Source organism: Ochotona princeps, chromosome 1, assembly GCF_030435755.1.
Source record: "Ochotona princeps isolate mOchPri1 chromosome 1, mOchPri1.hap1, whole genome shotgun sequence".
Classification (NCBI taxonomy): Eukaryota; Metazoa; Chordata; class Mammalia; order Lagomorpha; family Ochotonidae; genus Ochotona; species Ochotona princeps.
Window position 1 is genome coordinate 55179786 of NC_080832.1, and position 16298 is coordinate 55196083.

Genomic DNA, 16298 nt, shown 5'->3' on the forward strand with positions numbered 1-16298 from the left:
CTGTACATATTTCCAGTAAATTAACACACTATGCATATTAGAAAACATACCCAAAAATAAAATCTGAAAAGGGGGAATATTTTAACAAAAACACAGAGCAGCTGTAGTGTTCTGTCTGTACCTCTGGTGGATGTCACTGTCGTGTCCAGAGCTGCACACACCACATTAGAGACCACGCTCTGCAGTACTGCAAACTGCACCTGCTGGCCTAACTCTTCTCCCATCTGACTTTTCCTATTTCCCTTGCCAGGTTCTCACCGTTTCCTGTGAATACAAAACCAACCTCCTAGAACCTGGGGACAGCACTGTGTGACAACAGCAGCTGCAGTCCCAGGTGTACTGGCTTCCATCCCACTTGACATATCAGGGGCACGTGCTTTGGGCGAGTGCCCTGAACTGACCACAAAGGCCGAATGAATCAGGTTCCTCTGTGATAAGGAAAGCCTTCCACTGTAGTGGCAGCTGCTCCCCCGCCATCCCCCTCACCCCTGCCACACTTCCTCTCATAAATCCATATTGTTTCTGAGAAGTGAGTCAGAGTTACAGAGGAATCAGAGAATCAGCGCATTATGTGCCAGGTTAAAAAAAATACAGTTCAGTTAATAATTAATCAACAAGACAACAAATGGTGTGTATACACACACACACACACACACACACACACACACACATATATATGTATATATAATCTTTCTAGGACTGTACTCACAAAAAAAAAGACTCTGTGAAAATTGCATTTGAGATCACATACTTACGTGCCCCAGTGTACTTTAATGGAACATGTCTTGTGCATGACACCAAATCCCTGCATTTCTTCAGTATCGTCAAAGTAGGAACTCAGGATTCCTAATCCTTCTGGTTCAGTGAACAAGTCGATTTGACTAATTCTGTAATCCTGGGGGGAGGGGAATACACATGCATACGTAATATTATACCAGGCACTTAACTCTACAGTAGCCTCATCATTCTTTTTCTTGCTTCCAATTGTCACATTTCTCACAGCACCTGTCAGTTCGTCCCTTTCTTCCTGTTTCACAACACGGTTCCTTGGGGGAGACAGGCTGCTTAGTCCTACATATCCAAGTTGCATTCAAGTGAAGATCCTCAGAAACAGGTTTGACCTGAGTCCTGATACACACTTCTTCCTCTCACCCCCAGCTGGCTTGCATTGGTCACAGCAGCCCTGGGTATGAGGCCACCCCCCACATGCAGGTGCAAGGACCCTGCCAAGTCTTCCTGGGTTCTTTCCTGTGCCCATAGGCCTCCTGCGCCAACTCCCCTGGGTTGTGACTAGGTCTCCAGTCCACACTGTGAAGGCATGCAGTCCTGGTGACTCTGATACCTCTGCACTGTGGCTCCTGTTCTGTGTCCTGTGTGTCCGTGGACCGTCTCCCACTCTGCAGATCTCCTACCAGCCAAGCATCAACCTCATATTCACCAACCCTCTCCACGCTTCTGAGCTAAGTGAACCACGATACAAACAAAATATTAGCAACCCAGGTCTGTTCATGCCAAAATCTACTCAAAGGAACAACAGTAAGAAACTATAAATGTGATTCCCTTAGGTCTTCAGGCTCCATTCACCAAGTCTGTAGAGAGAACACCATTCATGACAAATCAGGGGGCCTACCCTTTACCATGGCATCATTAAGAAAAATCTCACCCAAGAAAATAAATGGGAGATATAAATAATAAATGATGAAAAATTCAAAAATGTTTGCGCAGCTTACTGACAATAGTGAACCCGAGAGCAATCTGAAGACCTACTGAAAGATGAAATAACGGATACGTGACAGCAGCTCACTCACGTGCACAGCAGTAAGAAAACGCACTGCCGTCGAGTAGGGCACTCGGCGAAGCATCAGACCAGGTGGTGACACACCTGCACTGGCCACGCTCTGTCCTTGTCAGGAGGATCAGCTTTCTAGGCCAGCATGTTCCAGGGCCTTCATCCACCTGCCTGGCTGCACCCACATCCTCACTCCTCCCCCACCTCACACTGCATCCTGACCCTTCCCCGAGACGAAATACCAGTGAGAGTGCGAGCCTCAGGAAAATGGGATGGAGACAGAAAAAGCACTGAGAACTACTGTGTGAAGTGAGAACAAAAGTAGAGGGACTGGCCTGTGGGCCAGCAGCTGGGGCTGTGCCACACCAGCAGCCTGAATCAGCACGCTGCTTCTGGACCCACTTCTGATCCAGCTCCCTGCTAATGCACATGCAAAGGCAGTCGAGCATGGCTCAGGTGCTTGGGTCCCCCCACTCCACAGCTGGAGTGGCAGACTTCTGGTTACAGCTATCTGGAAAGTAAATCAGGGGATGGAAGATGTCCCTTCTTATATATTCTTTTATCTTTGGACTCAAGGAAATATTTTTATATATGTATATCTGTAGTATAATTACAACTAGAGAGGACAGATTAGAATACTGCCCAAGAAAGGACAGAGAATGAAGAGTGAGCATGCCTGCTTAGGGTGGCATTCATATGGTATTTTTAACCACTGCCTTATTACCAATGTGATTGGTCAATAAATAAACTGTAGAATCATCCCACTAATGTGGACATTTTCCAACAGTGTTCCTTACATCTTATCACCTATGTGCTAAAAACTGCTAAAAGGTCAACCACTTCAAAAGTCAATTATCAGTTAAAGTCACTCAGAAATGTTGGCCTAGGAAATAAGGGAGGCTTTCCTCTGCCAGAAACTGTCACTCATTTGTCCTCATTTTGGAATCTTCCAATTTATCTCCATTACTTCTCAGCATTCATCTCTAGAACACAAACTTGGGATTTTAACTTTCCTGTTGGAAGATACCATTGATTGTATTAAATGTTTAAAATATATGTATGTATTTGACACAGAGAGAGAGAAACTATCCTGCCTACTGATTTCTTTCACAAATGCTCCTAACAGCTACGGCTGACCCAGGACGAGCCAGGAGCCAGAACTCAATCCAGGTCTCAAGGACTTCCTGCTAGGATGTTCTGGAATCAACAGCAGAGCTGGAACCTGAATCAAGGTCTTCCACGTGGGGTGTGGGCATCCAAAACTGCCCCCTAACCATTAGGCCAAGGTCACTAACTGTACTTCAAAAGGTAAAGAGCTAATCATCTCATGAGCTACAAACACACATTCTGATACTACCTTTCTTGTCAACGAAAAAGCAGCCACAAAATTGTACCAAACCCATACAATGGCTTGCAGTGTCTCAAATAATATCATGTTAAGCCTACACAAAGCCCTCTATGGACTGAATTACTCCTGGATTGCTTCTTTTTCCAAAGCCCAACAACCTACAAGCCACACAGAACACTTGAAAATCAGTAGCAACCAGAATACTAAGGAATGGAAAACATGTTCCCTAGAGTTCCACATAATCAGGTTACTGGGTAAAACACATTCAGATGAGGGCAACAGGAGCCAGGAGTCAAAGGTGCACATTACAAACATATTGTGAAAAACATACTTCTTCTGTTAGGCTGTTAAATCATTCTAAAGTATACTATTTCATAAAATGAACATTTCCCTTTAATAAGACTCCTTCCAGGTTGGGGGTTGTGGCACAGTAGTGGAGTAAATGAAATCACCACTTAATGTTGCTGGCATCCTACACCAGAGTGCCAGTTCAAGTCCTGGCTATTCCCTTCTGAGCCGAATCCCTGTTACTGTATCTGGTAGGGCAGAAGACCGCTCCAGGGTGTGGGTCCCTGACACCCATGTGGGAGACCCGGATAGAGTTCCTGGGTCCTGGCTCTGGCCTGGCCCAGGCCTGGCGGTTACAGGTATTTGGGGAATGAATAAGACTGACCAATAGATCAATCATTCAACTGTTGATTTCTCCCTCTGCTCCATCGGTCCCTCCCTCTCTGTTATAATTCATATACTTCAAAGCAGGTCTTCAACAAATTTTAAAAATTAAAATAATTTTGAATAAATACATCTTACAATTCCTTCCCAGCATTAAGAAAATGTACTATAGAATGAATGAAAACCAGATTTAGGACAACTCACCTGGACCACATGTCTGATGGAGCCAATCACCACAGGCTTACTGGCAGACTCTTCTTCCTCATTTCTTTCCAAAATATCTTCTACACCCCAGAGACCAGAGAGTTCCAACTCCCCTTCTTCTAAGGGAATGGAGTTGCCTTCAAAATTTGGTTTCTCATACAAAATCCAGCTAAAAAAAATGACAAACAGCAAAAGCATTAGCCAGTTTTGATGAAATAGGTTTCTGATTTTCAGATATCCCAGCCCATTTCCACTGCATAAAACTCTATGTGAGTGACAGACTCTCCAGCAATTAAGACCACACATACTCTCCCTAAGACTAAAATGTTACTGAGTCCATGGAAGCGTCTGATAATTCAAAAATTGCATTAGGATCTTAGAGAACATTCAAGTGATCAAAATGAACATGGTATACTATGGGTGTTCTATGGCATAATCAGCGGGTGGAGACTTGTAGGTGATAATACAGTAGACAAATGAAGGCATGCTATAGTGCTTCTCCCTACACATACCTACATGTGTGTAGAGAATATTTCTCTTTGAAGGATTTTAACTTACATAGCAGAATCCTATCAACGGACATTACTACAAAGGACTATGTGGAAAGCATTTAAAAAAAAATACACACTCCCCAAACAGCCAAATACTAAAACGTTAAGATAAGTAATAAGATAAGACCTCAAGTCAATACAGGTGTACTAACAGTTTATGCTTCCAAGAAAACAAAATAAAGTCACAGAAGACAAAATTGCAGGAGACGAGCCTCGTAGCACAGTGGGTCAAATTGCCACCTGTGACACCAGCATTCTGGGCCAGGATGCATCCCAGCTGCTCCACTTCTGATCCAGATGCCTGCTAACACACTTGGGAAAGCAGCAGAGGGTCCAAGTCTTTGGGCATCCACATCCACATGGTAGATGTGGATGAAGCTCCTGGCTCCTGATTTCAACTTGGCCCGTCCCCAATTCTTGTACACATCTGGGGAGAGAACCAGGAAATGTAGATTTCTCTCTCCCCTTGCTCTCTCTCAAGTTCCCTGTCACCTTATCCTTCTCTCTGCCTCTCAAATAAATAAGAATAAAAATCTAACGTAGAATTGTGATACATTTTAATTAAATTTTCAGTCTTTCAATTTATGAATAAGGCAAATTCTTTTTTCTAGATAATATATTAACTACCTAGAAAATAAATTCTGGAATTTGATTCCTTTGATATGCTACAGGAGTCACTCCATGCTGAACCCACAGTTCTCTGAGAATGTGTATTAGTCCTTAAGAGTCTCAATGGCAGTAAATCTTCCTCTGAAGAACCTATAGTCACTTTATAGTGCAGATTACCAACACCAGTCCCTTCAAAAGCAAAATTCTGGGCTTGTCCAGCAGGATACCCCATTACCTGATAGGAGGAGGGATCAGCAGAGTGGTCACAGAAGGCAAGACTATGACATTGTCTGGCATTTGAGAACCATACTCGGGGCTAGAATGTGTCAGGTATGGGTGGACCAATACCTGTGCAAACTCTGACCCCACTGGACGGTTTAGAAGGGCCGGTGGAGTCTATGCAGGAGGCATGACAGTCTATGGAGCGCGCAGGGCTGACCCAGAGCAACCTCTGGCATACTTAACACTGGCTGGCAACAGGCCTGGTTGGGGAGCTTGGGGGAGGCCTTGGCTGGGTGAAGGTTACCAGTAAGGGGCGCAGGAACTGGAAGGGGGCTGAGTTCTGGTCGGGTCACAGTTGTACTCCCTTGGCACAAACATGGATTCGGACTTGACGCACCATGCTGGGTTAGACCGCAACATAGTTTGGTGCTCTGGAGGACCAGAGTAGATGTGGGATGGACTCGGCTAGGTTTCAACCCCAACTGAGCCATATATGAGCTATATGTGGGTATGGATGAGCCATGGCTGGGCTGAAACTCTCAACAGCAGGAACCAGAATGAGTTGAAGAGCGGTGCTGGCCAAAGGACCTGCTGGTATGCGTGAAACCTGACACAGGAAGGGGTCTGATGGAGGAATCTGAACAGTTCCTCTGACAGGACACTGACCCTAGAAATAAACGCAGGAAGTATGGAGGTAAACAACCCAGAAGAGGCTTTGGAAAGTGACCCACTGGCATACATTTGGCTCAGGTTGGGGGCAGACCAGGCTGAGTCGGTTCACGTCATCCACTGGCAAATCCGAGTGCTGGAACTGTGAGGGGGCCTGGCCAGGTTTAGTTGCGATAACAACAGTACAAAACACCAAATGCCAAGGTGAAATGGCCTGCGCCAATAGGGAATGCAGCACCCAACCAGCACACCTCCCACTGATTTAGGTGAGGGACGAGTGTGTGATGGGCAGAGCCGGGAAGAGCTGCAATACTCATCGGTTCCAATGGAGGTCGGGGCTCAGAATAGAACCAACCCAGGGATTACAACCACCAGCTGATCGGAGTGATGGACTGTGGCAGGCACTGTGCTTACTAGTAGTGTATTTAGGAGCCTGGACTGGGAACACCTCAAAGTTTCTTTGGGGATTCCCCTGAACAAAATGGAGGAATCAAAACATTAACCAAGAAAAGATAGAAGATGGAGTAGATCAATCAACCACCTCAGCTATATGTTTGCAGCGAAAAACTGGACAAGGGGAAACTCTAAGATGGACTATGTCAATCAGTGGACTCTGCACCAGTCTCATCGTACCTGGATTGTTGCTGATCTAATTGATCGAGGTGACGCTCTGCTGGCTCTGCCCTCAAACCTGAGAGGGCCTCCTTAACAGGCCGTTGAACTTGACTGGACAAGTGGGGATGCTGGACTCTGTATGGTGTGAGCTTTTAATTAGGGAGTCTCGGTGGAACTTGGGCTGTTGATATGCATCAAGGTGAAGGAATTCACCATGGGGGAGGGGTTTGGAGTGAAGGGGGGAGAATCCCAGTACCTATGAAATTGTGTCATGTAATACAATGTAATTTATTTATTTTTATTGTAAAGTCAGATACACAAGGAGGAGAGACAGAGGGGAAGATCTTCCATCGATGATTCACTCCCTAAGTGACCACAACAGCTGGTACTGCGCTGATCCAAAGCCAGGAGCCCAGATTCTCTTCCAGGTCTCCCACGCGGGTGAAGGGTCCCAAGGCTTTGGGCCATCCTCTAATGCTTTTCCAGGCCACAAGCAGGTAGCTGGATGGGAAGTGGAGCTGCCGGGATTAGAACCGGTGCCCATATGGGGTCCCGGGGCTTTCAAGGCGAAGACTTTTTTTTAGCCAGTAGGCCACGGTGCCAGGCCTGAAAATATTTTTAAGATATCTAAGAAGCTAACAGAAAAATTTGCTATGCCTAGTCAAATAGAAACCAAAAGGGACATTTTATGATTTTCTAAAAAAATAAATGTCTGGGGCCCAGCAGCGTGGCCTAGCGGCTAAAGTCCTCACCTTGAACGCCCCGGGATCCCATATGGGCGCCGGTTCTAATCCTGGCAGCTCCACTTCCCATCTAGCTCCCTGCTTGTGGCCTGGGAAAGCAGTTGAGGACAGCTCAAAGCTTTGGGACCCTGCACCCACGTGGGGGACCCGGAAGAGGTTCCTGGTTCCCGGCTTCGGATTAGCTCAGCACCGGCCCGTTGAGGCTCACTTGGGGAGTGAATCATCGAACGGAAGATATTCATCTCTCTCTCTCCTCTGTATATCTGACTTTGTAATAAAAAAAAAAAAAATCTTTAAAAAAATGTCTGGAACTCCACCTTCTTTGTTTCAAACAAGTTTCTTAAATACCAAAAGTAAGTATTTATGTCAGACCAGTGATTTTTTTTTTTTAAGTTGCCTTTCTATACTTAGCTTCCTGTGTATTTTTAAAAGGTACTGATGCTGGCAAAACAAGTCCAGAAACTGTCACTGTACTTTCATTTTTACCAATTTCTCTACGTAATCAAAACTATCTTTTGACAAAAACATTGGAAAGTCAACTGAACTTTAGGCTGGTCTTTTACTGAACTATCATTTAAAAATTAGCAAAAATATCTTTCTTCATAAATTTCTTTAAGTCACATTTTGGTTGGTCAACATGACAAGTGCAATTCTTACCAACCCTCCTTTAAAAAATACGTCAACCAAAAGCATGTCATGGGCTCTGATGACTGAGTCATCCAAAGGAAAGCATTGGGAGATCGCGAAAGAGAAGTCTGTTCTACTTCACTCTCATAGTTCTACTACAGATGAGTCACTCCTATAATCAGAAACTCAAATCAAAGCTGTATTTCTTAGATATGAAACCTTATCTTACTATAATCAGTATTTTCTGAGCTTGGCATTGCCCAAGACATTTGTGAGCTAGCAGTGAGGACCACTGAGGACATCATGAGGAATGCCCATCACAGACACCGCGAGTCAGCGAGGGAAGGCATCGTTCTCACCATCCTCGGACAACTTTGATGAGGATCACTGGGGACAGGCTCCAAGAGCTGCAGTCCAGGACATCGCTGAACACCTCCAGGCATTTGTCCGAGACGTCAGGCTCACTGTAGATCACCACCTACAAAATGGGAGGTGGGCGGTAGGCTGAGGGGTACTCCAGAACCTCCAAACCCAACCCAGACCAAAGACCAAACACAGGCTCACCTTGCCCGGGCGGGGATTGAGTTTATTTTGGACACCTCCTCTCAGCGCCTGGAATCAGATGTACAGAAACATAACACATGGTTATAGCTGCACCAATCAGCCTTCCCGGCTCCACCCAGGGTCCTGGAAGGAACACTGGCTGCCCTTCCCTAGGCACCGAACTGCACCACCCAGTCCCACGCCTAAGCTGTGTTAAAACTCCTTGAGACTGTTCTACTGAACAACAAGCTTTTCACCTCTATAGCTGAACTTGCCACTTCAATGGCAAAGTGAATTTGTCACTTAAATGTCTAGGCTATTCCCACTAATGCTAGGAAATACAGGGTCCCAAAGTCAGATCTATATACCATCTTCAAAGAACAGAAGGGATTATAATTCCCATAATTTCTCTATAATCTCAAATATATAAAATAAAAGTGAATGTACTAACTACTTATCTAGAAAGAGCCAAGTCAATTTTATGTGTCCCTATATACTCTTTTTGGAACTACATAGACTATATATATTTTTAATGCTTTTAAAAATTGTATTTACTTATTTGAAAGTCACAGTTACAGAGATAGAAGGGGATACACAGATCTCCCATCCTCTGGTTCACTTTCCAGATGGCCACAACAGCCAGGACTGAGCTACACTGCAGCTAGGAGCCAGGAACTTCTCCCAGGTCCCACAGCTGGGTGGCAGCAGCCCCAGCCCCTGCGCCATCTGTTGCTGCGGTCCCAGGTGCATTAGTAGGGATCTGGACTTGAAGTGGCGCAGCCAGGACTTGAACCAATGACCACATGGGATGCTGGCACCGTAGGCTACAGTTTAACCCTCCATACCACAATGCTAGCCATACTGTATTACTAATAGAAGTATCTATCCTCACATATTAACTACTAAAATGAAAGTGCTGGCTTTTCAGAGTGTACACTGAACATGACATATTTAAACCCCTTTTTTGTGGTAGACAAAATATTATTGTACGTGCCTCCAAAACGAATCATTTTCAAGACTGTCCAACAGGACAGGTAAAACCAGAAAAGCCTAATAAAAATAGTAATTATATGTGTAAAAACATTACAAAATGTGGACGACTTCCAAAGCTGACCAGGATGCCTACTCTGAGAACTGTCTTTGATCTAATGGCTCTTGCACCATAACAGACAATGCCATAATTCCACCATAGGGAAAGAAAATTAAAAGGTAAGTTTCTTTTGGTGCAAACATTTTTTGAAATTGGGGCCAGTGCTGTGACACAGCATGCTAAGTGATGGCACTTGCAGAGCCAACATCCTATTATAATCCCAGCTGCTCCACTTCTAATCCACCTCCCTGCTTATGGCCTGGGAAAGCAGTGAAGAATGGCCCATGTGCTTGGACCCCTGCCCTCATGTGGGAGACCCTGAAGAAGTTCCTGGTTACAGCCCAGCCTAGCCTCAGCTGTAGTGGCCATTTGGGGAGTGAACCAATAGATCGAAAATGTCTTTCTCTCTTCTGTCTCTTTCCCTGTAACTCTGCCTTTCAAATGAATAAATCATATTGAAAACAAAAAAATTTAAATCCACACCTTTTTTCATGACGCTATAATTTTTTGTGAATTTATAACTTTTTTTAGATTTGACTTTTAGAAAATTTTATACATTCAATTTGAGAAACAGAGATGCACTCCTCTACAAACCCATTCATACACATTCACAGACCAAATAAAGAAAGAGTATAAAAATCAAGTCAAAATTCAGCTGGAATATTCAAAAGCTTTCATAGTCAAGAAAGCCAAGACTTAAAAAAATTATAATAATAACAACAGTAACTTTCAATCCTAAGAAAATCTCAAAAAATATATATGAAGACTCCCTCCCATTTACTCCAACTGCTTGGTTTTCATAGGGAAACTGTAGTACTGTAATACAGAATCACACAGCCCCAAAGCGCAGGCCATGGTGAGAGGAGGGTGGCCTCGCGGGGATTCCTCCCGGTCCACGGAGCAGTGGTTTAAAATCTTAGACCCTTCTGAGCCTGAGGATGACTCAGTCTTACCTGTGCACAGCAGGGTTCCCCAGGTGAGGTCCAGGGATCCCTTGGGGTAAACCAAGATTCCTCCAGGGCTGGGGCCAACTATGTGTTTTTTTCACTTTTTAAAAAGATTTTTACGCAAAAGTAAAAGTTGCAGAGAGGAAGAAGAAAAGAATGATCTTTTATCCACTGGTTTACTCCTGACGTGGTCACAATGGCCAGGGATAGGTAAGGCAATGCTAGGAGCTAAGAACCTCTTCTGGGTCTCTCACATGATTGGCAGGAGTCCAAATACTTGGGCCATTGTCCACTGCTTTCCCAGGCCATAAGCAGGGAGCTGGATGGGAAATGGAGCAGCCAGGACACGAACCCATATGGGATCCCGGCACCTACAAGGTGAGGATTTAGCCATTGAGCCATCACACTGGGGCCCTCACAGTGTTAATTTCTAATACAATAAATGTTGATAGGGATAACGAATACCTCAACTACAGAGCCTCTTTGGGATTCTAATTTTTACATGCAAAAGTATCCAAAGACAAACAGAATTGAAACAGGTTTACAAAAATCACATGAAAGAGGGAATCTGGGCACATGAGCTTCGTGCAGGTTTAAGATCCTAGCATCCTTTATCACAGTGCTAGGGTTTGAATCCCAGCTCTGCTCTGGCTCCAGTTGCCTGCTAAGGTGCACTCCGGGAGGCAGCAGTACTTGAGTCCCTGCCACCTGTAAGAGTTCCCAGCTCCTGCCTTCAGCCTGGCCCAGCTCTGTCTGATACACAAATTTCGGGAGTGAACTAACAGATGTGTGTGTGTGTGTGTGTGTGCCTTTCAAATATAAAGCATTTATCACTTAAAAAAGAAAGAAAGAAAGATTTATTCTGCTGTTAGAAACCTAACCACACCTTTACAGAGAGCTGCTGCACCCACCTTCAGTAACAGGTATATAGCAGAAGCCAGTGTTGCACAGTGGAACACACTGCCGTGCCCTGAACGCCCCCAAGAAGGGTGCAAAGTACCCTTGCCTTGGTTAACTGCCTTGGGTCAGAGTCTGCTCTCGCCAGGAAGCCTGGCTTACAAACTGGGCCATGGGAATGTAAGCTCCGCTCAAGTTTCTAGGCCAGCAGAGCTTGTCTCTGAACTTGCTTTTCTGCCTTACTCACTCAGTGGCCTACCTCCAGATGAGTGGCCAGCTTGTTCACCAAAACGGCACATGTTCATGTTAAAAACAAAACAAAATGAAGCAAAGAACGCAACTTCCAGCCATCAGGTAAGAGGACAAAATCACAATTGCTCCCCCATGTCGTATCTTGCTGTCCTCTCTAGTATCAAACAAAAACACCCAGCCGAAACCAGTACCTTCGTTCTTCACACTCCTGAAGGGGCAAAAAGAAATTCCCCTGGTGAGAATGAATGCCTAGGAGCCAGAAACTTCGGTCCCAACTGCATGGGATCCACAAGTACTGTAGGGGAAGAAAGGGTGAACCTCACAGCTCTGAGAGAAAGGAAGAAGAAAAAGTTTCCTGGGCGGGGTGGGGGACTTTTCCAAATAGAGGAAGCAGCTTCACAAATCAAAATTTTAAGTAGAGCACAGAGCACTTCCACCCAGAATGGCCATGCCACAGCTCCTCATCTGCTTGCATCCGCTCCACGCACCTTTCCTATCCAGCCTTGCCATAACACAAGGGGTAGGTTCTCACATGCTTTGAAAACTTTCTTTCTCCTGGCTACACACCAGAATCCTTGTACCTTTGTCCTTGGACCCGAACTGTTCCTTATACAGAGCTCCTTTTAAATTTGCATGAACGTGGTGTATGAGTGAATGGGAAACTCCCACACACAGCGATCGCCATTTCCCCAAGAGTAACAGAAACTGCTTCACGATCACTCCCAACCCCATCTCGCTTTATAAGCCCCACTCCACCCCAAATGAATAACAGGTTGCTGCTCACCATTGAGTCTGACAGTGACATTCCAGATAAGGCTGTGCTGGGGTCGTACCGGCCAGATTTGAAAAGCTCCATGAAGTCGGTGTCCCCGCCGCTGCTGTAGCTGGCCACGTTGGGTTTCAGAACACTCTCAGGATGGTTGGTCCTCTCCGTGTCCTCATGGTTCTTCAGCTTTGAGAGTTCAGACAGTCTGGCTTCCGGCAAGTGCAAGGTGCCCCGTGAAGTCAGATCTTTGGTTTCCTCTTTCGGCAAGTGCTTCTCCGGGGCTTTTGAGCTTTTCAACCCTGCCTGAGACGGAATCGAGTTGAAGTTGAAGACTTGCAGAGAGGTGCTGGGCGGTGGCGGCTCTTGGAGTGAGCCACGGGGCGGGGCCCCTTCTGTGGCAGGCTGAGGCCCTGCAGACTGAGACGAAGGACCGTTCTGGGTTGTGCTGAATGTTGTGGTCATGCTGTTGACTGACGTCACGGAGGGAGAAAAGACCTTGTCTTGTGGCAGTGATGACAGGATGCTGGAGAAAAGGGCGCTCTTTTCAAGTCGCGATCTCTTGATCCCACCCCCGTTGGGGACTTCCTTGGCCTCTCTGTCAGTGACATCCGACCCAGCCCCAGACTCCCGTGTGCCATTGGCAGTGGCATGCAAGGACTTGAAGAGGACGCTCTGTTCAGTGGATGCGCGCTTGGGTCTCAGCTTGGATTTGGCATCCAGGTTCTGCATCAGGTGCAGAGCAGGGGACATTTCAGTCTGGCTCTCCTTCTTCTTCCCCAGGCCAAAGGTAAACACGCTAGGGTCGAAGACCTTCTCCAAGTTGTCCTCGTGGATGGGCGGCATGGCAAAGCGAGGGGCTGGCGAGTGCGGTGGCCTACCCTTCTTCTTCTTCTGGGGCAGACAAACCGTGCTGTCCAAGTTCTTGATGATCTCGGTGAATTTCTCCATATCAGAGGAAGAGTCAAACACGCTGTCATCACTATCAGCAGAAACATTCAGAAGCCTGGCAGGGGAATCCTGACCATTCATGGCCTCACCACCAGTCCTTGGGGCAGGGCTGGCTTCCACCCTCACAGGGGTCCTTTCGCCCTGACTTTGGGCCTGGACAGCAGGTACGGCCGTCTCTGAGTTGGGCAGTGAGACTTGTGGGTCTGATTCTGCCACATGTTCTCCTCTGCAGGGAGTCTGTGTGGGTGATGGGCTTTCATTGTCTGGTATTTCCTCTTGCTGCGGGTTGCAGCTTGTGACGGAAACCACTTCAAGTTCATTATTGTGACAGCTTGGCAACTGTACTTCTCGGACCTCCGAGCTTCCCGACAGGAGGTGGGAGCTGACGTCTCGTGCGCTGTCCACAGGTAGCACAAAAGACCGCACCAGGACTCTGGATGGTCCCCCCTTTCCCTCTGGCTCTGGGGACAGAGGAGGGTTTGCTTCTCCACCTCCAAGTTCAGGGGGTGGCACTTTGTCACCATTATGATGAGACACAGGCACAGTTCCTCCATCCCGACTTTCTGTCACTTCCAGCTCAGTGTGCAGCGAGTTGGTCAGGGGGACTTGAGAACAGGTGTCGCTAGGGGTGTCCCCTGGCCTGGGGAGAGAAGGGTCATGAGATGACTCGGCTGGTGGCTGCAAGGCAGAAGCTTCATCCTGTGGCCCTGGTATGGTGGTTGCAGGCAAATCCTTGGTGTCAGTAATGGCAGGCCTGCCTTGGGCTGCACCAGATGTCCTGTCCAACTCGGCTTTCCGGCTGTCAGCAGCCTGCGGAGCTTCCTCACTTGGGGGCCCCTGATCCTTGGCAGAAGAAGGAGCTGGTGGTCCCGAGGGGTGGCTAACTGTCTTGCCACCAAGGCGAGGCTCCCCTGGCACCTTCTCCTCTCCAGGGACAGAGACCAGGGGTTCTGTTGGCATTTCCTTCTCAGGCACTCCATTCTGGGAACTGGTGGGTGCCCCTTTCTTTTCCGGGTGCTCCATCTCCTTGGCCTTTTTGGCTAAGTTCAGCTTCGCTCTCCCGACGAATGTCTTACTTGAAGCAGGAATGTTCCGCGGGGCTCGAGCCTCAGTGTGTCTCGGGCTACTATTGCTGGCCCGTTTGTTTTCAAATAGGGAGATTTTGGTGGCAGTGTTTCCTTTATGAACTGGATGGCTAAACGGATTATGCTCATTTCCCAAACCATCAGAGTTCTTGGGGGTTTTAAGATTTAGTTCCACATGTTTGGGTCTGGCAGGGCTGCGAGAAAAGAGTGGGAAGTTACTGACCCAGCTGGAAAAATACAACATCACAAACTAGCACATCATGAAACCACGAAAAACTGCTCTATTTATGTCATACACTATCTTTTTTGTTTTAAGGGAAATTGCACATGGATCTATTTTAAAATTTATTTTTATTGGAAGGCAGACTTACAGAGAGAAGGAGAGACAAAGATCTTTCATCTACTAATTCATTCCCCAAAGGGCCACAACAGCAGGAGACAAGCCCATCGGAAGCCAGGAGTCAGGAGCTGCTTCTCGGTCTCCCACATGAGCGCAGGGTCCCAAGGCTTTGGGCTGTCTTCGAATGCTTTCCCAGGTCACAGCAGGGGGTTAAATGGGAAGTGGAGTGGTCAGGACACAGACCAGTGCCCATATGGGATCTTAGCCTTTGCAAGGGGACAATCAGCCATTTGAGCCATTGTGCTGAGCCCACGGCATACACCATCTTTTAAGACACCTGTTTTTGAGCAATCCTAAGGACATGATCACCAATTTTCAGGGCTGTTATGCTTGCTTAGCAGAAGGTGGCACAGCTAAGAATGTCTAGGGCAGGGTCAGGATGTGCTTACATGTGCTCACGGTGTAAAGCACTCATGTTAAGACATCGAAGGGCCGGGCCCGGCGGCGTGGCCTAGCGGCTAAAGTCCTCGCCTTGAACGCCCCGGGATCCCATACTGGTGCTGGTTCTAATCCCGGCAGCTCCACTTCCCATCCAGCTCCCTGCTTGAGGACGGCCCAAAGCTTTGGGACCCTGCACCCGCATGGGAGACCCGGAAGAGGTTCCTGGTTCCCGGCATTGGATCGGCGCGCACCGGCCCGTAGCGGCTCACTTGGGGAGTGAAACATCGGATGGAAGATCTTCCTCTCTGTCTATCCTCCTCTCTGTATATCTGGCTTTCCAATAATAATAAAAAATCTTTAAAAGACATCGAAGGGCCTGAGACCCCTAGAACAGACTGCAGTGTTTAGTGTACCTCTACTCCTTCAATATGTGACTTCTGCAAGCATTAGTTATGTTTCTTCTTATCACAACTTTTAGAAGTTATCTCAAAATTGCTAGACTATACAAATATTCATTATGGATTTCTGGGCATTTCATTCTCTTCACCTTTAAGCCATAATATTTTTCTGAGTAGTGTGGTCTCTAAAAAAATTTGGAAAATATTTAATAATTATTCACAATCTGACCACCAGAGAACATTCCTGCTAACACGTTAGTGCAGTTCTAATCTTTTTATGTGCGTAAACTAATTTAAAAGAATCAAAATTATTCTGCTCAAAGTTTAGTGTCTTTTTTTTTTTTTAAGATTTACTTTATTTTTATTGGAAGGTCAGATATACAGAGAGGAGCAGAGACAGAGAGGAAGATCTTCCATCCATTGATTCACTGCCCTAGCAGCTGCAAAGGCCAGAGCTTCACCAATCTGAAGCCAGGAGCCCAGAGCCTCTTCTGGGTCTCCCACACAGGTGCAGGGTCTCTAGGCTTTGGACCATCTTTGAC

At 46.5% G+C, this 16298-nt stretch overlaps 1 protein-coding gene across 1 annotated transcript in view; it reads right to left on the reverse strand.

The window, feature by feature from the left end:
* The window catches only part of CRYBG1 (crystallin beta-gamma domain containing 1), a 192819-nt gene that overhangs the window by 31736 nt on the left and 144785 nt on the right, over positions 1-16298 (reverse strand). Inside the window, exons 4-8 of the mRNA XM_004580515.3 lie at positions 12563-14771; positions 8614-8661; positions 8409-8527; positions 4014-4182; positions 756-895 (exon numbers count right to left, since the gene is read on the reverse strand). Coding sequence (XP_004580572.3) covers positions 756-895; positions 4014-4182; positions 8409-8527; positions 8614-8661; positions 12563-14771 — 2685 coding nt within the window. The remainder of the gene's footprint in view (positions 1-755; positions 896-4013; positions 4183-8408; positions 8528-8613; positions 8662-12562; positions 14772-16298) is intronic.